The sequence below is a fragment of the Coccomyxa subellipsoidea genome, assembly GCF_000258705.1.
Source record: "Coccomyxa subellipsoidea C-169, whole genome shotgun sequence".
NCBI classification, from domain to species: Eukaryota; Viridiplantae; Chlorophyta; class Trebouxiophyceae; family Coccomyxaceae; genus Coccomyxa; species Coccomyxa subellipsoidea.
Window position 1 is genome coordinate 1,645,106 of NW_005178041.1, and position 24,707 is coordinate 1,669,812.

Here is a 24,707-nt window from a genome sequence, read left to right on the forward strand (position 1 = left end):
TCGATGCGACAGGGATGAAGAGGTGGTACTCGTTGCTAGGCGCATCAAAGGAGGACATCCTAAAGAGCGTCTACCACTGGGTTGCACCGCTGATCCGTTCACAAGCGCCAAAGAAGGATTTTGATGCACAATGGTGTTTAGAAATCCGACTCTGGCTTATCAAATCTGACACTGTTGGAACGCAGTCGAACAACACTTTTCCTCTATGACAAGAAAGATTCGTGGAAAACTGAGAGTGGGATTTGGCATTTCTATATGGCGAAGTTTGCACCTGGGTCAGCCAGTGGGTGGAGTGCATGGGTGGCATGGGACTAGTCCTGCCGGCACATGTCTCATACGGCGTTTCGTCCAGCGCCAAATTTCTAAGCTGTGTTTTGCATAATTTCTTCAATTGTGCACTCGAGCTCAGCTTCATGGCTCATTCTTGTTGGTGAGCGTGGAAAGGGCACGATGCCGAGGTGCACTCGGAGCCTGGCTCGGCTGCACCCCGCTGGTGCCTACGATGGTCACGAAGCTGGATTGCTGGGCTCATTTTGGCAGAGTTTGTCCTTGCCGCAGCGACGAGAGCTCTTGCGAGTGGACAAAAAGACCTTGTTCCAGACGATCAGGGCGCAGTACTGCAGCAGATGCTTTGGTCTGTTTGTGCTGCGTTTTGAGGAATTGCGGGGAGCTGCGCCCGTAGAATGTCAAGCCTGTGCAACGTTCTATGTGGGTCTGGTGGTGGAGAACGGACAGACGCTCACCCTGGAGGAGAGCATCCTTGAGGACCAGCCCTTCAGGAACTTTGCAGACGCCAAGGCGAGGGAGCGGGAACGAGAGCTGCAGTTTATGAGTGGAGGGATTTGCGGGAATGGCTGGACTCGGACACCTGGCAACACAATGTGCAACCTGCACACTTCCAGCGTGCGTCCATTAGTTCTAGATGTCCTCAAGAACTTCAACATATCCAAGTTTCTCTTTGGAAGTATACAAATATTCGGCATCTTTGCAGATACTTTGCTGATCAGTGACTTATAATTTCACTTTAAACAGCACCTCTTTAAACCCTTTTTTCTGGAACTATGCCTTCCTTTGAATTTAATTGACATGCTAACGGAGGTAGCATTTTGCTATGGCATTGCCTGATCCCCTTGCCCTGCCACAGGGCTTGTTATTTTGGCCCAAAATCCTTTGCAACCTCGAACATATTTTGGGGTTGTGTTATTAATACTCTCCGATGGCAGTTCTCCCCTGTTGAAATCAGCAGCCGTACATGTCCAGAGCATGGTCTGCAACCTTTGCCATCTTTTGACCTCGTGAGGGTCGTTTCAAAACGACCTGAGGCTGGCAAGTTCCCGTATCCTGAAGATATCTGGTTTGCTGTGATTGGGTCGCACAGACGCGTGTGTGCCTACTTCTGGGATCATCATAGAACATTTCACTAGAAGGGTTAGTGCTGAATAACCTTGGTGTTCTGCTGGTTGCTGAGCACATGACAAGCAGGGTGGCTGAGAGTAGGTTTAATGGGATGCAGGTGCCAATAGAGGCGCTGCTGGAGTACTGGTCAGGGCTGCCAGAGGAGCACCACACAGCGCTGTTCCAGTTGCGGGAGGAGGACTTTGCGGCGGAGCTGGACGCGCATCTCAAGTACCAGCTGCGCATCTGCCGCGATTGCCGCGGCAACGTGTATCGCGCCTACCGCGAGCTCAAGGCCAGCAAAGCCGGCGTGCCCGGCACCGAGCTGGAGATCTGCGAGGGGCACAGCCTCGGCCTATCAGACGGCGTGGTCTCCCTCCACGGCGTCGGCAGCTCTGGCTTCTTTGAGCGCGCTGAGGAGGTGGAGGACTGCAAGGTACTTTTCATTGTACTCCAGCTGAAGGATGTGGCTTCATATAAACTCAAAGTGATTTCGCTTTGAATGCGAGCCCTTGTGAGTGATTACATACAAAAATTTTGTATTCACCTGCAAGACGGAGGCACCATGGCACTGTTGCTGCAGGGGGCAGACGGGGAGCTTGGGGATGGCTATGATGAGGGGGTGCGGCACGCTGAGACGCCAGAATTGGCGCGGGAGGCGCTGGCGGACTGCGCAGTGCTCATCTTCAAGGGGCAGGTGGAGGTGGCGTTCCGGGAGCAGACGGCTGGGCACAATGCACTGCTGCTCTTTGTGCACCTGGCGCTGTCCATGATGGAGGAGCGGCTCACAAACGCCTTCAAGGAGCTCCGCGCCAAGGAGGCAGAGGTGCAGTGCTGCCGAGCCTGTCAGCATGCCATGCACTTGTTGTCACTCAATTGCTCTGAAGGTGCCTCTGCACAAGAAACAACTGTCACAGTCAGAAGAGCAGTGCCCTGAGGTACAATGGGCAATGATACAGGCGGAGCTGCTGGAGCTGGTGGCCAAGGATGAGAAGGACAAGGAGAGCAAGAAGGCGAAGAAGAAGGGCAAGAAGAAGGGGAAGGGGGAAGGCAAGGGGGAGCAGCTGCTGTGCGGCTGCGGGGCGGTCTGCGACGCGGCCTGCAGCGCCTCCAGCCAGCGCGCCGGCCGCCGCAGCTCCTCCAGCTCGCCCACCAGGGGTGCCTCGCCCGTGCGCGCCCCTCCGACGCCCCCGCCCGACGCCCCACCGCTCCCAAGCGATGGCACCACTGTTGGGGCCGCTGGCGATGGCAAGGATGCGCCAGTGCGCAGCAAGCCGAGCCCCGGCAAGAGCTGCCCAAGGTCGCCTGCCAGGTCCACGCTGGGCGCGGAGCTCATGTCACCGCGGCGGCCGCCCGCCAAGGCGGTAGCGCAGCAGCCATCCCCGATGGCGGCAGACGCGGCTGCCGGCTGGGAGACCATACCGGCGGGCGGCAAAGGCCGTCGCGGCGGAGTGGCCGGCCCGCGCAAGGCCGTCCCGGTGCCAGAGCAGCGCGGCAGCTCACCGGAGGCGCCGCGGCGGCAGTCGCTGGGCGCCCGACCGGTTGCCCAGCCGGCTGCGGCAGGCGGCGGCAGCAGGCAGCAGGCGGTGCCTGTGCGTGCGTTACCCGTTACAGCCAGCCCCCACACGCACACGGCTGCGCCCAGGGCCAGCCCTGCTGCCCCTGTGCCAGAGCAGCGGGGTGCCGCTGAGGCTCCTGCTGTTCGGGCTCTGCCAGTGACCGCTCCCAAGGCCGCTCCAGTCAAGCTGGCAGCAGTGCTCACCTCTGGAGACCCCATCATTGCGCAGCATTCGGTAGGCCTTAGTTGTCCCTGTGTGGGAGCACTCTGCACTGATGATCCTGCAATAAATCAAATTCACAGATTGCACTGAAGAGCATATCTGGATCACACGCTGGCAAGCCTGCATATTGAGTTGCACGTGGCTTCCAGGGTGCAAGGCATGGCAAGGCATGGCAATCGGCCCAGCATACCCCTGGGAAGGGGCCTGGACGACCTGTGCATGCCGTGCATGCTTCCAGCGCGGTCTGGCCCCATCAATCCGTTCCATCGGTGATCCCTCGTCTCATGCCGAACATTTAAACCCGTGCCCAAGACGGCTGCTTTCCCTTACATGCTCATGTGCACTAACCTGTCCTGATTCCAAGTTGGTGGGCTAGGAATGTGGGGTTTCTGAGCAATGTGTCCACGTGTCCAGGCCAACGATGTGGCGGAGGGTGGGCATCTGCCCTTCTCGCTCTTCCACCACTCCCCGGTGATTCATCACTCGGGTCATGTCAACAACAGCTCCACCTCCACTCCGACCAGCCAGAGTCAGTCATCGTACACCCTGTTTGGCAGCGGGCCCGCTCAAGCCTTCTCTCCCCTGGCCCCCATGCTACATAGCGTGCGCTGATGACATGGCCGGCCGTGCAGAATTGGCTGTGTTCTTGTGCCAGCAATTGGGACCCACTGTAACAGGCAGCGCACATAGGAAAGGCGGCGTCTGACAAGCACTTGCAGCACGCAAGGCTCTGCACTATTAGAGTTTCGGCCCAGCACGCTGCAATGTAGATGAGTGTGGCCCCCTTTTGAGCACTTCTCTGGGTTCTCTTTTCAATTGCACTTGTGACAGTGGCGCTCCATGATCTGCATTATGTGGATGCTCCAGGGAGGCCACTCGTGATGAGCAGAGCAATGATGTCACAGCAAAACGTGCATCAGCTCGGCCTGCTCTTGTACTGTTAGGGTGATGTTGTGTTCAAACGAGATGCACTTTGCAGTGCCAAACTTTTAGATTCCCTGAATTTTGTTGAGAAGAGACAAACAGGTTACAAAACCTGCTTTTTCAGTGTTTTCGTTTTTGTGCTGCAGCTATACATGTGAACTTGTCCATGTGCTTCCATCAGAAAATCTTCCAGCACCTAGAGTGCACCTCAGGATAGTGTGCAGCTTTGGAATGTGTTGATGAGGCCATTTTGAGATCCTTACTTCTGGGGAAAGGTGTAGCACATAGCAGCAGGGGTCTCAACATGACCTGCAGAGTCCAGCATGCAGAGTGCAAGCTGGTGAGTGTGTGCAATTTGTGGATAAAATTCAAGGCTTACCTGGGAGCTGGCAGCATTAATGTAGCAGTTTTGTACAGCGCTCTTCCAGAAAAGATGTGTTACACGATCACTGCTGTGGCAACCTGTAACGATTCATTGTTCAATCGCCATACTATGACATGCATATATGATATCCATGCCAGCCAGCATTAATCTCTCATTTAGAGTGAACAGCAGCATTAAATGTGTTTGCTCACTTCAAGATTCTTGCACAATTGCTCATCGTCCATTATCCAAAAGGCATTCGTTGTACACAAACCTTCTGCACCCATATTCTCAATCTTGAACAGCAGGTAATAAAGCCAGAGAAGGACTCGAACGAAACACTCAAAATTGAAGATACAAGCATGCAGTCTCTGCGTCGCAGCTCACAGAGCAAGCGCATTTGTATCAGACATTGTCCGTCGAGTGGCTGACAGTGTGCCGTCTGCAGGCTCCAAGTTGACCGCTGACAGGCCCACCAGCGTGCGTAGAAGAGTATCCTCCGGCTCTGAAATGCAAACACACACAGACCTCATTCACATGCGCGCCCATATCCAGCACGGCACAAAGACAAAGCATCGGAGTCATCAGTGGTAGTTGCGCTGGCTTTGGGCACAATGCAGGGTTCAGGCTGCAGTATGTTCAAGAAAGCATCTTACCAGCTTCGAATGCGCTGCTGCGGCGCTGCTCTTCGTGCTGGGCGTGTGCCAGCTGTCGCCTGCGGAAGAGGGCCAGCAGCTCGCCAAAGGGTATCTCCGCGCCGCCAGCGCTGCTCGAATTGGAGCTTGCAGTGCTGCCCGAGGATATCTGCTTCCAGACGCCGTTCATGTCGTCCTTGGGCCTGCAGCAAGCAGCCCATGCTCACCTCACGCCATCGTCAGCAGACAGAGTAGCACTTGTACATGCAAGCCTACCACGAGCAAGGGCGTCTGAGCAGGTCTCACAAAGTCAGTGAATGCGGGGATGTCACACCTGTGATCTGTAGGGAAGTCCTGGCTGCGGCGGGGGGCTGCCTCCTTGGGGCTGAGCCCTTGGGCTGGGGGCTGGCCATCCATTTTGAGCAGTGTGACGGTGGGCACCGAGTGCAGCCGCGCATGCAGTGTCTTAAATGCCTCGCTCTGCGGCAGCAGCATGAGCAGCGCGTACATGCTCCTGCACCGCCAGCCACCCAAAACTCAGCCGCTCGTGAGCTGTGCTGGAAAGGATAATAAACTTCCCAAAAAGCAAAGGCATGTGGTTATGTGGGAGCCATGTTAGCCATACATTCCCTTGTGGAGCGCACCAGAGAAGGGCGGGGTAGCGTGCTGGATGCAACAGATGGAGCCGCAGGAAGTTGAATACGGGAGTCTCGAGCAGCTGCACAAGGCGGTCGATCTGCACCAGCACCTCCACTCCCATGGGCAGCTCCGCAAAGCAGGACGCCAGCTCATACGCGTGCCCGTACGCCTGCACACAAACTCTAAACCTTCGCATATTGCTTCAGCACACCATTGAAGACGTTCTGGAAGCACTGACATAACAACGACATGACAGGTAACAAAAAAGGAGGAGCAAGTGTGAACAGCAGTTCACCTCGCTGAGGAAGCACAGGGACAGCACGGCGCCCAGGCTATGGCACCAGGAGCGGTAGAGCGTGGTGAACAGCTGCGCGCCCTCCTTGGAGCGACCCGCACTCCGGAGCGACATCCGCAGATCCTTCAGCTGCGCAGACAAAGAAGCCACCTTATCAAAAGCCCCACAGAGTCTGTGTGGACCACTCCATCACACCAAATGTGTGGCAGCCGCGGTGTGCTGAACGGTTCCAAAGCTTTCCTCTTTGGGCCAAAAGACCACAGTGACCACCACAAACATGCATCACAGCTGAAGTGGGAAATCAAAGCACCTGTCACCACCTGATGATAGCCATGCAAGCTCAGCTTGTGAGGCTGGTGGCTTCATGACTTCATCAGGATGATCATTTTCATGAGAAATGACACAATCAACATATGGCAAGTTTGTTAGAGGAGCAGATCGGCAGCGGGTGAAGCAGCGGGTGAGCGCACCTCCGGGGCGGTGAGGAGGATGAGGTTGAGGGCCTGGACGAGGGCGGCCGCGAAGGGCAGGTCGCGCTCCTCCTCCAGGATGCTGCTCAGCATGCTCAGCACCGCGCGGCCGCCCAGCCGCGTCGCCAGCCGCCGCACCACCAGGCTGCCCCGCCGCTGCAGCAGCCGCGCCCCACTCGGGCCCCGGAACCTGCCCCCCAGCCACAGATACGTAAAGCTCAGACATCCTTGCGCCCGGTGTGACCATACACAGCCTCCATGCACGGTGCAGGATATCCGTCTCAACACTATGCCGACCCTTCGGGAGCTGCATGTTCCTTTGAGAGCTTCCAAAAAGGGCTAGATATGATCGAGAAGATTGTGGTGTGGCAAAAGGGCATACCGGTCCAGGAGCTCCTTCATGAGGGTGCGGAACTGCTGCGGATCGTCGGCAGCGATGGCGGCCTGCACAGACAGCGCCTCGACCACCACCCGCTCCGACGGCGCGTGCAGCGCATCAAACAGCGACGGCAGCAGCACGTCCAAATGCTCCAGCACCTGAACCACGGAAGCACCCTCAGCGCATCCTGGCAAGGCAACTGCAGTTCCACCCTCAGAGGAAGAGAGGAGCAAAAATGACAGCGCCGACAGAGTGATGAGCGAAGGGACTCACTGTGCGGCGTGACTTGGACAGCAGGGTGTTCAGCCAGAGCAGAGCAGCCATGCGGGTGGGCTCCTGCAGGCTGTGCAGCTCGTTGGCCACTGCAGCCAGCAGCGCTGCGGGGTCCGCCGCCTCCCAGCCAGCTGGGAGGTCTAGCAGTTCAGCGTTGGCTTCTCGTGCAACCTGCATGTGGCACTCACCTTTTCGATGTCTTGCTTCTTGTGAGCTCACAGCTTGGTGTGTTCTAGGCTCATATTCATCTGCTGCAGTGTGTGCAGAGAGGGAGAGGAATGGTTTTTGACAGGATAGCAAGTTCATGCACTGACTGACACGCTCAGCTGAAGAATCCAATGCAAGGCCCACCTGCTGGATTTCAGGGGTGCTGGATGACAGAGCCGGCAGGATGGCCTGCAGGATGATTGCATAGAGCGGCAGCAGCTCAGCTTTGGCGTCCACCACAAAGGAGCGGAGCCACCGTAGCGCTGTCAATCTAATGGCATCGTCTCCACTCTTTGCCGCGTCCACCAGCACAGTCGCCAGCGCCTGGTAGTCCAGATTCTGCGTGCTCGCTGACTGGACCTCCATGAGCAGATCCTGTCCAAGACCACCACCGACATCAGAAGTTTGCCCGCACTGCAGATCTGCCGATTCACACTCGATTGAAGCAGATTTTGGATGTGCATGACGCGAAAGTGGCGGGGAGGAGCACCTGCAAGACCTTGGTTGCCTGGGCCCTGACTTCGCCAAAGGGGTCGCAGAGGCAGTCCAGGAGGGAGCCCAGGAAGAGGGGCAGGTGCGCCAGCATGTCCAGGTCGGGCACGCTGGCCAGCACCTGCATCCAGGACAGCAGGAACGCGCGCTTGCGAGGCGCTGTCACCTTCAGCGCCGTCTGGAACTGCCCCACAAACTCGTCCATGTTGAAGTGCTCGTGCGCAGTCACAATGTCCTGTGAACACACCCCAGCCTATTCACATGAGCATCCACCGCGCACTGTCAAATCCCAGGCTGTCAAGGGTAGCCGCAGATACTTGTGAGCAGGTAGGTGCACATGCTCGCACCAAACTAGTGAAGACCACAGCGTGCATTGGCACACTTCAGCCTATCACCATTAGCATTGAATCCCACATTTCTCAGGCGCTACAGTACTTGGGTACATAAGGTGGTCACCTTCATGAGGGCGTCCAGGAAGGTGGTGGCCTGGTTCACGGCCGGGTCTGGGTCCGCCACCAGCCGGAAGAGGGCATCAAAGGTGCAGTTGAAGTGCGGCTCCAGGAAGTCGTCCCTGGACACCTTGGCGATGTTGTAAAGCGCCTCGCAGGCGTAATACCGCACACGAGCGTCGGCATCCACCAAAGAATTCAGCACTGGCGGCACCACGACAGCCAAGTAGTCCGGGCCAGCCCATTCCTCAACGCGCTTCTTTGTGTCCTGTCCCAGCCACACTCGCCATCAGTGGATATTTCCAGCAGCGACCGTGGATCCGTGTGTGGCAGTCACAGTGGGTGGCGACTGATAGAGGGCCACACCTGCTTTCTTTCGGCCAGAGCAACAGCAGCAGCTGCCAGTGCCAGCAGACCACCCTTCCTGCAGTTTGCTTGCGGGGAGTATGCATAGTCTTCTATGAGGTGGTCCAGAATTTGCACCACTGATGCCCAATTCCCCTGGTTCCATCACTACACGGTCAGGCTGAAATGATCGCTTTGAAAGAACCAGGAAATACTGTCCAATCTTCCGTGATAATCTCAGCATATACAATCGTGGCGAATATGCATCAAGAGGAGGATTATTTACCTCCTTGGCTAACGTCTTGACCAGCTGCTCTACTTCCAAAGCAGCTGCCTTGCGCTTATCATAGAGCTTGTCTCCCAATCCTCTCAGGACGACTTGGGATAGCAATGTATCAATTTCAGCTCCAGGAGGCATTTCTGCTGTGACACACATATTCATAAGTGTACAAGCAGTCCCCAAATGGCGTCAGGCAGCTGGGAGGAGCACATCAGTCTGACCGTGGTGGATGTGATCAAGGCAACGTCAGGCAGGCAACGTGCACTGAAGACAGCTGAGGACCAAACAATTCAACAATGATCATGGAGAGCTCCAACCTACTCAGATGGGACCCTGGTCCAAACAATGCTGAAGCTTCGTGAGTCAGATGCTCGCCATCCAGATTGAGCATCCCGACTTTGAAATTCGAATGGAATGTGCCATGATCCAACGCTGACAGTCAAGATCTTGCTAGAATAAGGATGAGTCGATCAAAGGAGCAAAGCTAATCTTAACGCCAGGGTTTGCTTATTTTACTAAACAGATGGTTCCTTCTACAAGGACTCCAAATGATGAAAGTCTTCACAGTATCGAAAAAAATCGATTACTATGCAGATGGGCACATCTGAACTTATGTAGGGAATTCATTTGAGAGACAGAGAGAGGATGTCTTAATTTCCTTCGAAACAGTCACGTGGCAATTCGAAACCTTTCGGAACAGCTGAGGTGGGCCACATTCCACATTTCTGGAGTATTCTCGAGAATTCTGCTGTCCTCTAATCGCAGTGAACTTGCAAGCGCAGAAGCAAGATTATGGGCTCAGGAAAACTCGGCACTGCCCATAGCCCACATCGCAGAAGTTCACCTGCATTGGCTATTGTGAGAAATTGCGCATGAAATGGTTCCTGATGACTTTACAATAGGGCAAGCTGAAAGCTTATTTGGTTACAAGGATTTCAGAGCGACGCAGAGTGCTCCTCAAACTCTGGTGGAGCGCACCTTTGTCAGAAAAAAGAGAAGAATCTTGTAAGTCAGTCCTTCAGAGGAATTATGATTTGCCTCCGTCATGAGAATATTGTAAAAATCTTAATGAAACATTGCTGCTCAACAGGTCACCAAGCACGCCAGTGCAGTGCCAACGAGAAAGCAACTTGGATGCCCCAGATAAATTGCAGTCTTGCACGCATGGTGGAGGTTCAGAAGGATCTCGGAGACGAGACAGTGCATATCGGAACATCGTCAAAAAGCCACTCACGCAGTTGTATCTGGACCTCGGTCAGGTGGGCAGTAGCAGGCAGACACATCCAGTTCACAGCACTGGGAGCAACCACATTGGCAGACTCAATTGTTGCAGTGCTGCAGAGAGTCCACATAACTTCATCCATCTCACTCGGCATGTTTCATACAGGACAACTTCGCTTGCCAGACCTGCAAGCTATGCGGGATGACATATGCTCCGGGTGAAGAAAACGATGAAAGAACGCATGCTGCCTATCATGCCAGTCTCATCCAGGGCGTTCGATTCATGGTGAGGGCCCATTCACATTTCCTCGCCTGGCAGTGCTAGGATGAACAACTTATGCCATGGGGCCTGCCTGATGGAGTCTGACAACTGGGCTTTGAGCAGGGGTGGCAGTCGGAGAGAGTGGTGCGGCGAGATGAGCAGAGCGGACGAATACTGCTTGTGCTGCCGTCAGACTCTGCTGCACACCTCAAAAAGGTGACACTGCTCACCATTCATATTAATCATCGCAAGCGAGTAAGCGCGTTTTGGATGTTGCTTGTTTGTGTGCTCTGACAGAGGACTGTGCTGTGCAGGTCAATGAGCTCTCAAATCTCCTGGAAAATCAGCTGGGTCTGGTCGATGGATGGCTGCTGTCCGTGCCCTGCAAGGTGTGTTTGGCAAAGTCTTCTCTTGAGTTGAATGCAAAACACCATGCAGACATTCACATCTGTGCTTGATCAAGGATTCTGCTTGTGGCTTTCAGGTGTACCTGTACGTTGCTGCCTCGAAGCGTGTGGTGGGCTGCGCCATGATCCAAGCTGTCAGCACAGCCTACAGGGTCATGCCGGCTGATGATGCCAAAGTGTCCACAGCTGACACCAGTCCCTGCGCTCACCTGCCGTCTGCCGCCCCTGCAGCGCACAGAGCAGCGGCCGGGGACGGCAGCGATGCTCGCGCAGATTCACCTGACAGGCAGTGCAGCGGAGGGGAAGAGCGGCCTTCTGTCAGCGAGAACATGGTCTCAGCGGCGGCAGAGGCTGGGCCGAGCAGCTCCTGTCAGACTGAAATAGGGGGGCATGGAGTAGGCGGCGGCGTATTGGGCGGCTTGGGCTGCTGCATTGGCGTGCGGCATGACAGCGTCCTGGGGGCAGCCAATCCCTGGGAAGCTGCCAGCGCCGCAGGCAGAGCCTCTGCTCCACCCGAGCAGGACAGAGGTGGCGCAAAGGTGCAGCCGCAGCAGAGGCAGGTGCCGCTGAGGGTGGATGAGAGCACGCCCGAGGAGGCTGCCTGCGGCGTGCGAGTCATCTGGGTCTCTGTGGAGGCGCGCTTGCAGGGCCTTGCAAGCAAGCTGCTCGATGTTGCCAGGTGTGCTTCCAATGCCGCCGCTGCCTTCTGTCACAGCTTTTTGGATATATATAAAAACACGGATATACGTGTTTTTTACAGCGGCTGGTCAATGACATGTCAGATGAGATATCAGAGGAGCTGAATGGCAGAGGATGTGGTGCAGGAGCACATTTGTGACTGGATACGTCATTCCGCGGCAGGAGCTTGCATTCTCGCAGCCCACTGAGCATGGCCGCAAGTTTGCCGCGTCCTACACTGGATGCAGCTCTTTCTTGGTGTACAAGTAGAATTACAGGTGCAGGGCTGAAGTGACCCTCACGCGTCAATGTCATTGGTTTGAGATATACAATTCTTTGCTGCAGTCTCAATCAGTCAGATATCACAGTAGAGTTCGGTTTGCTCAGAAGTCAAGAGGATCGAAAGTGGTAGAAATATTCTCAGCTGTTCTGGTCTTGCGTTAGACACGAAATACTGAGACACTAGTGAAATGGGTCTAGATAGGTGAGAGATGGGGAGATTACAGGCATTTATATGAGATTGAGAGCGTTCAGCTGACGAGAAAGTTCTTTAATGCAGTTCAAAAATGTATCACTGCACTAGATAAACGTAAAAGGAAATTGCATCTGCAGACAGAAGCCACACGGCAATTCTTGGAGTGGTTCCAGGACAGAACAGCAGCTATTTAGTTGAGGGAACCACCTATTGTAATAACAGAATGCCCGTCTACATAGGAGGATCCCCGTCTATAGCTATGTGTACAACCCAATTTACTCACCATTTCTACAACTGCCTAGGCCTCATTTAGAGATGCACATCCTTCATTCAGACTCCCTACAGTCTGAGCGCTCCCCTCTGCAGAAACGATGGCATGTAAGCCTGTCCCTCGCCTTGAGGTCTCAACAGGGCTGCTGTCATATTCTCATAGGGCGGCAGAGTGTAGCGTACGCCAGCTTCTAGTAATGCCTTTGTAATTACCATGTAGAGGCCATGACGCCCAAGACTCATCCTCCTCAGCTCAGTCCCTGCATGCACTCAGGAGGCACCTGATCAAAAGTGGTCTGCCTAACTTTAGAGCAATATTGCTGTCAAAGGTTGAGATGAGCATGTCAGGAAGACAGTGCAGGGCTGACCCACCTTGATGGCAGTACTCCCACCACACGCACAGCATGTATTTCAAGGGGTCGCCAGCATTGTTAGCGACCACCAAATGCTTCCCAGTGAAATCATTTGGATTTGCGGCAAGGTGAGCAGCAACTGCGGCGTCCACACAGTCAAATGTTGCAGCAGGTGTCGAGATGTCCACCAGCACCTGAACACCCACTCCCCTCATGTCAGGAGAGGATTCAATCGTTTTTTCCCCTCAGACAGCCGGACTTCTGAATATTTCTCTCCTTGCAGCTGATTGCAGGGCCGATTGATCTGCAAGGGAACAGCTTTTGAGGGGGCAGCACACACTTTGAAGCCCTCCCATCTGTTATTGGACCGAGAGACATTCAGGACGGGCTCAACTGAAAGCTTGGTGATGGGAAAGAATATTCTGACACCATCTGCTCTCCTGAGTACAATATTCTGCAGGGCAACCTCTTCTACCTGCATGCATGCAGTCCACACATCTGGAAGGGCAAAATCAGCAGGCAGCATCCCTGCCAGAAATCGAGTGCGTGAGGTATGAAATTGTTTGACCAGCAGTGTAATACCAATCTAAATGCTCACCTGATGCCATGTTGACTCTGCACCGATAAGCAAGACATCTCCTACATCAAATGGATGGACCACAAACAAAAAGATAACCGCCTCATATATGTTGCGGATGGAGTTCCCAAATACAAACACAAATGCCAGCAAAATGGTGGTGATGGTTGCCCACACTTTTGCAATATCCACCTGTGCAAGTCACTGATACTGTCAGATTTCCCTGATGCTATTCCGATACTAATCTAAAAGCCGACAGGGGCATATTGCCAATTGTCCTGTACTTGAAATGCAACTTGTACAGGAGCTGCAGTACAGTGAGAGACTCACATTGAAGATGACAAGGTACGCCCACACAAAAACAGTGTGGATGATTACAGCAAATATGCCTTCCAACCTTCCAACCACCCCTTTCGTGTCCTGGTCAACGAAACAGTGATTTTCCTCAATTCAGTTCTAAAAAAAATGCGGTATGAGAAGCTTGGTACTTCAGCATGTGGCAGCAAATGCTGGGCTAGGGACAGGCAATGATCACACAAAATTATGCGCAGTGAAGCTGTGGCGCACCCGCAGGGTCAATGCCAGGTGCTTCCGCTCCTTGTAGATTGAGATGACAGCATCCCGCATGTCATCCAGTGATATCTTCCCATCACCGTCGCAATCCAGCGTAGACAGTGCTGCCCGGGCCTTGTCCTCTGGCAAGAAGCAGCACAGGTCCTCCAGCAGTACAAATTCCCTGCACTCAGCAACACCACTTTTCATGTCATGCAGGTGACATCTCTACAGCATCAACTCAGACCCAGCAATTATGTGCTTTGTGCAGCGCTTTAGACAGCTGTCATAGTAACATTATTATGGAAGATTGGTAACATAGACCTATGAAAGCTCTTTAACGGAGAGACACCTGTCATGACTGGCCCTCACGTTCCAGAACAGGTAGAAAGCAAGGCGCCGGGCCTCCTTTTGACTGCTGACGCCATCACCCTCAGAGAGCGCCGCTTTGCCCAGCGCATCAGTGAATGTGATGCGCAGTTTGTTCTCACGGATGTGCTTCACCAGCACCTTCAGCTTTGACTGCAACTCTCTTTCATCGGCATCATGGAGGTTTCCCGCAGCCCCCTGTAACCATAACGAGTGAGAGATGTACACAATCTGAAAATTAGTAAAAAATTCTCATTGGGTAAGGTGTTGAAGAGCCGATAGGCATGTCCAGGATGGGAGGCGCGTCATGATAGGCAGTGTTCATATTGGCATGATTACCCTTTTGTGACTTTGTTCCAAATCAAAGTTGCTGGTGAGCATGCGCACAAGATCTTGGATGTTGCTTTTCCGGGATGGCTGCCTGGACTTGCTGCCTGCTACACAATGGCATGTATCTCTGCGATTTGCATTTTTAAACTAGGTGACATGCAACTCTTGGAATTCACTTGAAGATTGCCTGACATAATTAAATGACCTGGTGGCATGTGCTGCAAGGTGATGACACTATTGTGATGTACCTCGAGGGGTTGAAGAGCCTCTATATTGATAGTCCCGAATGGGTTGAGAATCTACTTGTAGATATACTGCATCTGAGCTCAGCCTGCTCATTGCGTGCCTCATGGGGCTCTGCTTGTTGTACATCTGAGGCAGAGGGGCTTGGATCGAAGCTTGCAAGGTTTCCAAGCCTCTAAACCTGCACAAAGACACTTCCTCAATCAGTGTTCTTGTAGCGCTGTTGTCCCCCTTGACTTTGCATGCTAGAAAGTCATTGGCCAGAGACAGGTGCTGAAATGACACAATTGATGGTAATGCATGTATGTTTGATGATGCATGGAGTGACTCACATGGCTGCCGGCACAGCACGCAGCTTCTCAAAGCTGTCTTTGCTGGACAAGCTGCCGGCGCTCAAGAGGGTGCTCTTAGCTTTCATGTTGCCAGGGTCCATGTCACTATCAGCCGCTTCATTTTCATCTCGGGGACGAGCACTGGAGAGCGCGTGGAGATAGTACTCCTGAAGTCATTTGCTCCATGTCAGACTGCCATTGTCAGTGAGCTGTGCTAGGTTTCACTCATATTTAAAATGTACATCAATACAGCAGCATGTGCATTCTCAATGAGGGAACGTGCAGAGCTTTACCTTGTTCAGAGCGTCCTGCATCTTTGTGAAGTGAAGGGAGTTATGGAAATGCCCCGATACATATTTCGTCAGGACAGCTTTGATTAGGTCCGCCACGCAGATGAGCAGAAGGCACAACAGCACCTTTCTGACCGTCTCGTATGTCAGTTGCACCTCTGCTGGCCTGACATCATCATCCCCAAACATGAGCATGTACAGGACAACCAGCAGTGCAGTCCTCACCAATCTGGATGCCGGCTTCTGTGTGGCACCAGATTCGTTATTCAGAGATTTGTAGACCAAATCATTGCAGCCACCGGCTAATATTTTGGAGGCTTTTGCAGGTCAGCTCCCTGTCAAGCGTTCTAGTGCCACTAGAGCAAGTGGGTATTACCTTGATGCTCACTGCATAATAGAATGCATAGCGGAGAGTGAAAAATTGGGTCTCAATAACCAGAAAACACATGTGAACCAGCGCAGCTCCAAGAAGCTGAATTGGTGCGATGCCTGCGAAAAAGAAGCACCAATGCCACACCGCAAAGTACAAAACCTCCTGCGCACCAGGGACATCATATCTAGCTTAAAGCACTTCTGTGCAAGGACATCATGCGCAATGGACACGCTTTTTATGCACTCTTACCTTTTTGGGAGCAATCAAGAGGAATGAAAGGCCGACAGTGAAGGTCAGCAAGGTCCAAACGACAGGCAAAATAAACCTCCAGAATGTAGCAGTGTAGATCTGCTCTGTCTGAGCCTCGCGGTCCTCCTCAAACTGCACATCTTATGAACTTCCAAAAATGCAATGAATTGGATAAAGAATGCTCTGCATACACACTATGCACAAAAAGGCGCTCACATCCAAGACTGAAGGCGCCATAGAGATGGCAGCAGCAAGGCTGCCCGATGGTTTCAACACATCCTGCGATATACTAGCCATTTGAACATGCAGATCGCCAGCAACGGCATGCTTCAATATGGCTGTTTCAAGCTCTGGTTTCCTGAGCAGTCAGGTAACAAGGTATCAGGCCAAAGCCAAGCTGGTGCAAAGTTGGAAGTGAAGCACAACAATGCAAATGCATCTGTAGCCGCACACTGTGTACCTTGTTGAATCTGGAAACACTGGCAGATTCGAATCGCCAGATCCATCCCTCGGCAGGAAGGGTAAGCCCTCCTCATCATCAAGCTTTTTCGATGCCATCCCTCTTTGCATAAGCCGCCAGCTATCTTCCTGACCCATGATGATACGAAATGGGACATCGGAGTAATTTCACTGATCTACAACGAATGCACACCACCTGTTCCATGGTGTGTATAGCTCGCACGGCCTCCTCACTCAGCCAAAAGGTGGCGTTCTAAATATAGCGCAAACTGACCCCCCCGGCCTAGGGGCCTAGGGCCCCTACCCAATACAAGGGCCTGCCTTTGAGATCCTCAGTGAAGGGAGACGAAAGCCAACTTTCCTTTCCACTGTCTACCTGGTATCTTGAGGGAATGTTGAGTTCTCGACATTCCCTCACCGAGACAAGGCCTTTTCTGGCCGTTGACGGTCGCGTACTTGTGTCCTGTACAGTAACTTCCACACTCATTAATCCTCAACCACGCACTATAGCACAATTCTTACTTCTAAGCATTGGATGACGCTATCGAAAACTGCGGCATGTATACCCTGAGATCCTTCCTTAAACAGCACAGAGGCATCCTCAAGTGGGCTCTCCCTGTCTGCTTAACAATAGACGCGATTCACAACGCCTTTACCATCTGGAATCTATACAAAGACAGGCTGCAGGCATGTCCTCCCTGCAGTTGTATCCTGACTGACTTTCATGCATGTCAGCCCCCTTGACCGAACTCAAGAGACTGACAATAACGTCCTCAAACTCTGGCAGAAATGGGAAAAGGAACGCAGAGACGCTATCATGCACATGGTGAGTCCCACTCTGCAACAAGTTCATGCTCGGTGTGAGCAAGAAGACCGCGCCTTCTGGCCAATGGTGCTGTCCAAACCTTGTCTGGACAGCCAACCTCTCTTCATGCACATGGCAAAGGAGATTCCTGCAGCGGACTTTGATGCTCTGGGTGTCGTAGAAGGGTGAGACGATTACCTTCCTCCCATGACGAGCTGCTGCAGTGCTTCATGGAGAGGTCCATGCGTCCTGTAGCTTGCATGTCATCCCTGTCGCTGGCAGCTCGTTCTTGACTTCTATGTTGTACGTTGCCCTGCAAACAAACTATGCCAATTCTGCAGGTGGCCACTTTTCACAGCATGCGCGCATGAGCAGAGCCCTGAGCCTGGCATTGACATCGTGCCATGTGAGCTCAGTACACAAGAAAGGGAGAACAACGGCCTTTCTGTTCTTATCACAGAGAGGTGCAGGCTCGCAATGCACCAAGGAAAAGAAGGATTGGAAGCCTTTGTGAGGGAAGGAGTGCAGAGAGTACAGCAGCAGGTGCCTGTGCGAATGCAAATCAGGAGGAGATCAGCCCTGCGACTCACGATACACTGGAATCCTATCATGCAGTCTCAGGGTTCATGACCCCACTCTTCAGTGCCGCTCATAATGTGAAACAGTGTACAATATACCACATAAGTGTTCTATTGAGATCTGGTCTCGCAAGCAAGTCTAGAGTGTGCAGTTGCAGAAGGCAGCCGCAGTAATGGCGTTAATTCTGGACTACATGTACACTTTTAATATTGTACAATATGATTAGCTAGTAGCTGTAGACATCTGCAGTCTGTATACGTGGGTGAATTAATAATGGATTCGATAAGACTCCTCAATAGGTCTCCGGGACTGGTAGGTGAATACGCAAGCAATCGGGCAATTGCAATATCACGCCCATAATGGATTATGCATGTATAACCAAATGGTCAAGCAGTAACTGCATGCACCGTTACTGGTACCGTAACAGTGACTGTGACGGCGTTACCACTATGGGGACTGATTCCTGAGTGCAAAATCTTTGTTAGAAATTTCCAAGAAGCTGGTCTCAGAATCAAATGCAAAATTTCTGAGAGACTGCTTGACTGGTATTCTTCTGAAATTCTTCTGACTACTTTCATGGCCAGAGTCCCCATAGTATACTTTCAGGCAAGGTGCCACTGGCAAAGCAAGTTGTCTTTAGTAAGGCAGGATTAAAATAATTCTTGATAAATTTAATTAACGCCAGGATTTGTAAAAACAATCACTAGTTATAAAGCTCAATTTCGTCATGACCACAGAGTTACTTGTTGCTGCTCACGAGGTGCTGCCAGCACTGCCCAGCCAGAAATTCGCGTGAGCGCGCCGCGAGCGGCTCGGTCACTGGCCACGTGGCATCATGGTGATCATGGTGGTGCACCACGTGTGGTCGATTGTGATAATTAACATGGCGCCACGTTGACATGACGCTTTCTAAATGGCATGGCACGTCACTTTTGCTGTCCCATCTATCTGTTCATGGCCGATGCCTTGGGTGTTGTGTGTCAGTCAGGTAAGCAGGAAAACGGTGTTCCCTACTTCCCTCCGGGTGGGTGTTGGGCAGCCTGCCCGAAGCGGGCATGCATGCGTTTTGGCTTACCACCACATTAGGCTCCTTCCAACGCTTGGCTAGCAATTTCGACGCAAGGTATTGAAGCAATTGTCCGTTTCTTTGTTGATGCGGTGAGCCGATCGGGGATGGGAGGAACAATGGCGAATGTCATGCTACTGCAGACAACACTTGCCAAGACAACTTTCAATCGGTGCTCTCCTCTGCTAAACAAGCACGTAGTGCACTGTGGGAGGGTACCGAGTAGAGTCACCATTCGGCAAGGAAGAGTGCAATTATCTGTTAGCTGCAATGCGCATGGACAGAAGCACAAAGGGGGTTTTATCGCAAGAGCTTCCTCTTTCGGGCAATCTGCATCAGAGTTTTCAACTGGCCCGAAAGAAGAGGGCGCAGAGATCCCCCTCCCTGATCTTGGTAAGGACTTCTTCACCTCAACATCTGCAATACCCCTTTGCTCGTGGCCGCCCTCTTTCAAAATTGAAGGAGAGGGTTTTGCAGGAAGGCACTTTTCTTTTGCTTGCTCCTTCTGCCAAAGTGTATCGCTTAGTTTACGTGGTCATATTGATTGTCTTGCCTCCGTCTGTGAGAGATCCCTCGCGCAGAAATCAGACGACCATCTGGCTGCAGGTGGAGGTGGCAGAAATGCTGGCAATGGACCCCGCGGCGGAGGTGGGGGTGGTGGAGGCGATGGAGACGGCTCTGAAAGTGGCAATGCCGATTTGGACGCCTCACTGCAGGCCTCTGGCAAATCACTGAGTGACATACCAGCAGGCAAGCCTCCATGCAGTCCTGCACATGGCTTGCAATACCGATGCCCTGACATCAATCTTACGCAATTGCTGCCCTGTACAGATCTGGCAGCAGCAGTGGCCGCTGGCAAAGTGAGCGTGGAGATCCTCCAAAGATACCTGAAGTTTTCAGAAGGGCTGTTGGCGCCCCTGATGAGAAACGGGTGAGTTGATCATGTGGGCAGCCTGCAGTGTGCTTCACACCCTCTGCATCGATCCCCATTTGATGGGGTAATGATAACAATTGACCTGGGTGGAGCGGATGTTTTGCAGGGGTTTCCGAGAACGCCTCCTGGCAGATCCTAGCTTCCTGGTGAAGGTCGGCATAGAGGTCGGCATTGGCATCTTCACCAAGTCCAGCGCAGAGTACGCCAAGCGCGGAGAGAACTTCAGCCAGGTTCTCACTCTGCAACCTTCCCTCGCTCCTCATTTCTGTCCATGCTTTCCAGGTTTGTGTGAGCACTTGTTTTCCTACCCCTGCGCAGGAGCTCGACTTTGTGCTGGCCAATGTCATCATGGCACTTGTTGCCGACTTCATGCTGGTCTGGCTGCCTGCTCCTACTCTGTCCTTCAAGTGCGCGCCCCCTCCTCCTGTACTACAACCTCTACTCCAGCTCAATCACATGGAAGTGCTGCTAGCTCTCTGCAATGCAATCTTTGGCGCTGATGCCCTGGATTAATTTTCCGGAGCACAGGTCCAAGTCCGCGGTCCAGAAGAGTGGCATCCTGGGGTTCCTGGCCAGCTGCCCTGAGAATGCCTTCCAGAGAGTCCAGCCGGGCTACACCCCCTTCACCGTCGGCCAGCGCGCCGGCGCCGTCGTCCGGAACGGCAGCAAGCTGCTGGCTGTCGGGTTTGGAGCCTCGTTGTTTGGAGTCAGCATCACCAACCTGCTCATTGCCGTGCGCCAGCAGCTGGACCCCACCTGGGTGCCCCTGAACTCACCCCAGGTACAACCCTCGCATTGTCCTTGTGTGCCACTGCTTTTTTTCAAGAGACAAGTATCACTTACCACAGGAGGTGCTTAGGCGCTGCTGTGGATGGTGCAGAATGTGCTGGCGATGAGCGCGGCGTACAGCAGCTACATGGCTGTGTCGTCCAACCTGCGGTACCAGGTCATTGCTGGCATTGTGGAGGAGCGCGGCATTGAGGCGGTCTTCGCATCAAACCCGGCCCTGTGCTCTGCTCTGTCCTTCATCGTGCGCACATCAAACACCTTCCTGGGGTCCCTGATGTGGGTGGACTACCTGCGCCTGCTGGGGCTTCAATGAAAATCAAGTAGCGGTGGACCGCTTCTGATTCTACTTTTTTTAACGCCACTGGGGTGTCGGTGATTGGTTTGTTTCATCATGAAACCTTCATGGCATGTGCAAGTTTGTCAGTGTCCAGTTCGTGTTCTCAAGAGCCGGTGCCTGAGACCTTCGATGTACATGTGCCTAGTATTCTTTATATGCTGCATCTTACCTATTGGTAAGAGTATTTCAGTTGTGAATGTTTGCAGGCAATCTTGTTGCGCAATAGTCCAGTAGAATTATCATGCCAGTGTTACAGTAATGCCTCTGGCTGTAAAGATGAAGCTTCTACAATAGCTGACATCATACGTGACAGTGATGTGTAAATTTTTACTTTTAACGTCCGTTTGATGGGAAACTTTCCCTGTCATGTATATGGCGCTGCATACGCCAACCTTCCTTATCCACTTTTCTCAGCTAGCTATACACAACACCAAACAGCTTAATGACTTTCACTCTAAGTCAATCACAGCGAAGTCCTGTGTTCCCCGCCATGACTCTCCAGGCTGCACTGTAGCAGGCGTGCCAAACTTGGCGTTCTCCACGCAACAGAATTTCTTGTAGCAGTCTTCCATTGCTGTCCAAGGACTCCACTGCGAGCACACAGGAGAAAATGATCAGAAAGTATGAAATGGCCTCTGTACTGGGATGTACTTCCTTCAAAACAGTCTGCAGTATCACACTCCACGAATTGGGTAGTGTTGTTCGTTCTTGGGGCTTGGGAGGTCTACCACAACAATATCCTCCCAGCCGCTAGAGGAGATGGCCACAGCTGCTCCAGTGCCAACATCCAGCTCCACGTAATCCTTTGCTTTGAGATACACAGAGTCCACCGGGCCACTGAAGGAGACCACCTCACGATCTTCCTCCTTGGTCTCTGGCTCTTCTGGGTTTGGCACCTGTGAGTCATACCGTATGTCCAGATTTTGCATTCCTCCGCCTTTGTCGTCAAGTTTTTCCCCCCTTTGATCACAAGATGTGGGTGAGTTATAACGGACATCAGCCAAAGAGCATGCACACTGGCCGAATGCGTGCGCTCTTTTAAAACCGGAAGGGCAACCGGGGCTGACGAGAAAGGGAGCACACCTTATCGAGGAAGGTCAAGCCCTGAAGCCCACGCACTTTGGCCACCTACACATACGTGCAAAAAATGAACCCTTACATCTTTACTCAGGTGCATGGGCAGTGAAGATGTTGGTCACAGGCACTTTCAGCAATCCAGGATCAATCGGTACTGTGAGCAGCACACCTCGATGTCAAGAACCTCGATGTACGTGTGCATCGCTGCTGTGAAGTCAAAAGGCTCATTGCCTGTGTTGATGACACGCAGGTCCGTTCGAAGCTGCTCCTCATGCAGTGTCACTGTGTACACAGCCTTGAAAGCGTGCGGCCTGTGCACCAGTAAAAAGAGAGTGAAGATGAATTTAAGAGCAGAGTTGCAGAAGCACAGGGAAGGTGTACAATCATAAATGCAGAAGCTGTAGACAGTGGCAGAGAATAGATCTTCTATGACAGGGCGGTACAGATGCTTACCACATCTTCCTGGTGTAATCATTGTCAGTGAGGGTGAGCTCCACAGTGGGATCGCGCTCATCCGGCTGCAAGTCTGCGCTAGTGGCACTGATCGTCCAATCTAGATTGCGCGCAAAGCCATGCTGCTGCATCGCTGGCCCCGGCCCAAACTGCAGAAGCCATGAAACGCTGGATCAAGTCTTGCATTGTGGGGATGCACTTTGGAGGTCGGACAGCAAGTGAAGGTCTCAATTGGCAGTACCTGCGGGAAGCAGTGGGGAATGCCACCAGATATGGGCTTGCTCTTGTCAAATTTGGCGTCTGGCCGGACATACAGCACTTCATCGCCGCTCGGCTGAGTCCAGGAGGCCACAACAGCTCCGTACAGGTACACCTGCATGCACAGCGCTTGCGAGTCAGGGCTCACATCTAAGGAATCTGTTGGCTGGCTCTATATAGTGACTTGACATCGCCCAATGCCCACATGTGAGCCGTACCTCAGCCTTTGACCCGCATGAATGGCGCAGGACCACCTTGGGAAGGCCCCCCTCGCCCTCAGTAATTTTTACGTGGTCAACAATACCTGGGCCCACCAGTTACATGTAATTCTTGTTACCTGGAGAAGATATCAGTGTTTCAAGATGTATAAAAGATTGATATGGATACGAATTTAGGTGGACATCCCTACCAAACTTCTCTTGCACTTCTGCAAGTTCAGTGGCGACGGCAGACACTGAGACGTTTAACCGCTGTTGTCTCCTGCTAGAAATGGTTTTCCTCCATGAGGTTTTCGATTCAGCTCTGTAAGAACACAGAAAGATAGCCGTCAGTTAGATGGAATCACTAGTAAGTGCGTGCCTTGGGCCCATCAGAACGCCAGAGGCGCCCTGTATTGCGGGATAGTGCGCGGTTGCATCCATTAGATCCCATGAAAGATGGTAAGCAAGGAAACAATGACCTGCTAGGATGAGGAACAAGTGCATGCCATGCTCTAGGGCAGCTGTAGGGCAGTGGGGTGGCGTGTGCACGTCCGAAAGCAGTGCTGGGCGTCAACATCATTTCAGATCTTCAGGAATATCTGATTGGTTTTCCTGGTGTTGATGAAGAGACAGCATCACTTGATGCCCTGCAATGATGCTGACCTAGGCCAAATCCCTGGGAAGGAACAAATCCCCACAATTAGAAATTGTGCACTTCGGTCTGGATCCTTGGAACAAAAGAGAGCACAAAAGAAACTGTGAATATTACCTTGTATGAAGCATTGAGGCTGGAGGTGTGTGCTGCCATTGAGGAGGCACCTTCGAGGGACTCTAGATCATGTATGGGACACATGGCACACAGTAAAACCACACCTCTGCAGATCCTTTCACAGGTAATAACCTTCCGTATCTAGGAATTTTTATTTCTGGAGGCGAAAACTCTTTCATGAATGATTGGGAGTATATGTAATCGCAGGTTGGGGCAGGAGTGACAGTACTGGGGATTGCTTACTTCAGTCTTTTCGTTGGGAAGAAGCCCACGGCTGTGCATACAGCGGTTTATAAGGATAAATCAGCCACAGAGTCGGATATCCTATCTGCCCTTGCCCAGGAGACTAAAAATACAAGCGGAAAGTACTGGAACGGCACTGAAGAAGATACTGAGTCTTCCTAGCGCTTGAATCGGGATCAAACCTCTCTTCACACACGCCAAAGGAATCAAGGAAGATGGGGTCGACTCAAGTCTCTTCAGAGCTGCTGCTGCAGCGCATGGGAGCATCCCTGGTGTTCATCCAACCAGCCAAGAATGGGAAGCCACATGGTCCTTCTTTGATGGTGGAGCTGCAGTCAGGGACTGTGGGCATGGCAGAGCACAGCATGCCCCTGCAGGAACTGGGCGGCGGGCAGGGAATGCCTGAGAAAATCCTGGGCATAATTGGCCTTGCCAAGCTTGTCAGCTGCTCGGTGCTTGCTGTCATCACACACGCAGAGAAGGTACCACTTTGGTCTCTGTTTCTGAAGAAAGAAATATGTCTGCATTGGTACTCCTGATCAGATTTGTTTCTGAAGAAAGAAAGATGTCTGCATCGGCACTATCGATCAGTGATGCAGGCTGATCACAAGATTAAATTTATGCATCGTGAGACACTGTCTTTGCTGCAGGTGGCTGAAATCCGGGGTCATGCGGTCTACAAGGTGACGGGCACACGCCTGATTGAGAGCGGAACCAGCCCTTCAAAGGACGATCCAAAGTGAGAAGCTCCAGCCAATGCCCAGCCTCTTCTCTCTTCTGAGCATGGTGAAACCTCTCAACGGATGCAGCGATGTGATTGTGTGGACTG

The 24,707-nt window shown here is 52.7% G+C and overlaps 6 protein-coding genes across 6 annotated transcripts; 3 read left to right on the top strand and 3 right to left on the bottom strand.

Moving 5' to 3' along the window:
* Nucleotides 1–450: 450 nt before the first annotated feature.
* On the top strand, nt 451–3,788 carry COCSUDRAFT_59073 (hypothetical protein; the record flags this gene model as incomplete). Its single annotated transcript, XM_005651034.1, has 5 exons — nt 451–903; nt 1,514–1,831; nt 1,979–2,221; nt 2,355–3,188; nt 3,591–3,788. 5 exons carry the CDS (start codon nt 451–453, stop codon nt 3,786–3,788), a joined length of 2,046 nt encoding a protein of 681 aa, XP_005651091.1.
* Nucleotides 3,789–4,617: 829 nt separating this feature from the next.
* COCSUDRAFT_27086 (ARM repeat-containing protein) lies at nt 4,618–9,066 on the bottom strand (the record flags this gene model as incomplete). The annotated part of the gene is made up of 13 exons (XM_005651035.1): nt 4,618–4,969; nt 5,121–5,302; nt 5,434–5,613; nt 5,744–5,907; nt 6,034–6,162; nt 6,504–6,693; nt 6,886–7,040; nt 7,156–7,326; nt 7,507–7,737; nt 7,853–8,089; nt 8,311–8,550; nt 8,670–8,804; nt 8,935–9,066. 13 exons carry the CDS (start codon nt 9,064–9,066, stop codon nt 4,848–4,850), a joined length of 2,268 nt encoding a protein of 755 aa, XP_005651092.1. The 3' UTR covers nt 4,618–4,847.
* A 1,285-nt stretch (nt 9,067–10,351) lies between these two features.
* COCSUDRAFT_39615 (hypothetical protein) lies at nt 10,352–11,766 on the top strand (the record flags this gene model as incomplete). Its single annotated transcript, XM_005651036.1, has 5 exons — nt 10,352–10,435; nt 10,535–10,666; nt 10,726–10,800; nt 10,896–11,497; nt 11,643–11,766. 5 exons carry the CDS (start codon nt 10,352–10,354, stop codon nt 11,764–11,766), a joined length of 1,017 nt encoding a protein of 338 aa, XP_005651093.1.
* Nucleotides 11,767–12,310: 544 nt separating this feature from the next.
* On the bottom strand, nt 12,311–15,482 carry COCSUDRAFT_39616 (hypothetical protein; the record flags this gene model as incomplete). The annotated part of the gene is made up of 8 exons (XM_005651037.1): nt 12,311–12,501; nt 12,614–12,788; nt 12,935–13,069; nt 13,193–13,363; nt 13,502–13,591; nt 13,739–13,907; nt 14,076–14,290; nt 15,291–15,482. 8 exons carry the CDS (start codon nt 15,480–15,482, stop codon nt 12,311–12,313), a joined length of 1,338 nt encoding a protein of 445 aa, XP_005651094.1.
* A 3,400-nt stretch (nt 15,483–18,882) lies between these two features.
* On the top strand, nt 18,883–21,212 carry COCSUDRAFT_46136 (hypothetical protein). Its single transcript, XM_005651038.1, has 7 exons — nt 18,883–19,211; nt 19,425–19,568; nt 19,650–19,749; nt 19,859–19,982; nt 20,071–20,159; nt 20,281–20,533; nt 20,633–21,212. Exons 1-7 carry the CDS (start codon nt 18,926–18,928, stop codon nt 20,852–20,854), a joined length of 1,218 nt encoding a protein of 405 aa, XP_005651095.1. The 5' UTR covers nt 18,883–18,925; the 3' UTR covers nt 20,855–21,212.
* Nucleotides 21,213–21,327: 115 nt separating this feature from the next.
* COCSUDRAFT_27091 (apospory-associated protein C) lies at nt 21,328–23,446 on the bottom strand (the record flags this gene model as incomplete). Its single annotated transcript, XM_005651039.1, has 9 exons — nt 21,328–21,468; nt 21,607–21,774; nt 21,962–22,006; nt 22,125–22,266; nt 22,409–22,557; nt 22,650–22,781; nt 22,885–22,970; nt 23,076–23,188; nt 23,346–23,446. The coding sequence occupies 9 exons, from the start codon at nt 23,444–23,446 to the stop codon at nt 21,328–21,330; spliced, it is 1,077 nt and encodes a 358-aa protein (XP_005651096.1).
* Between the last annotated feature and the right edge of the window lie 1,261 nt (nt 23,447–24,707).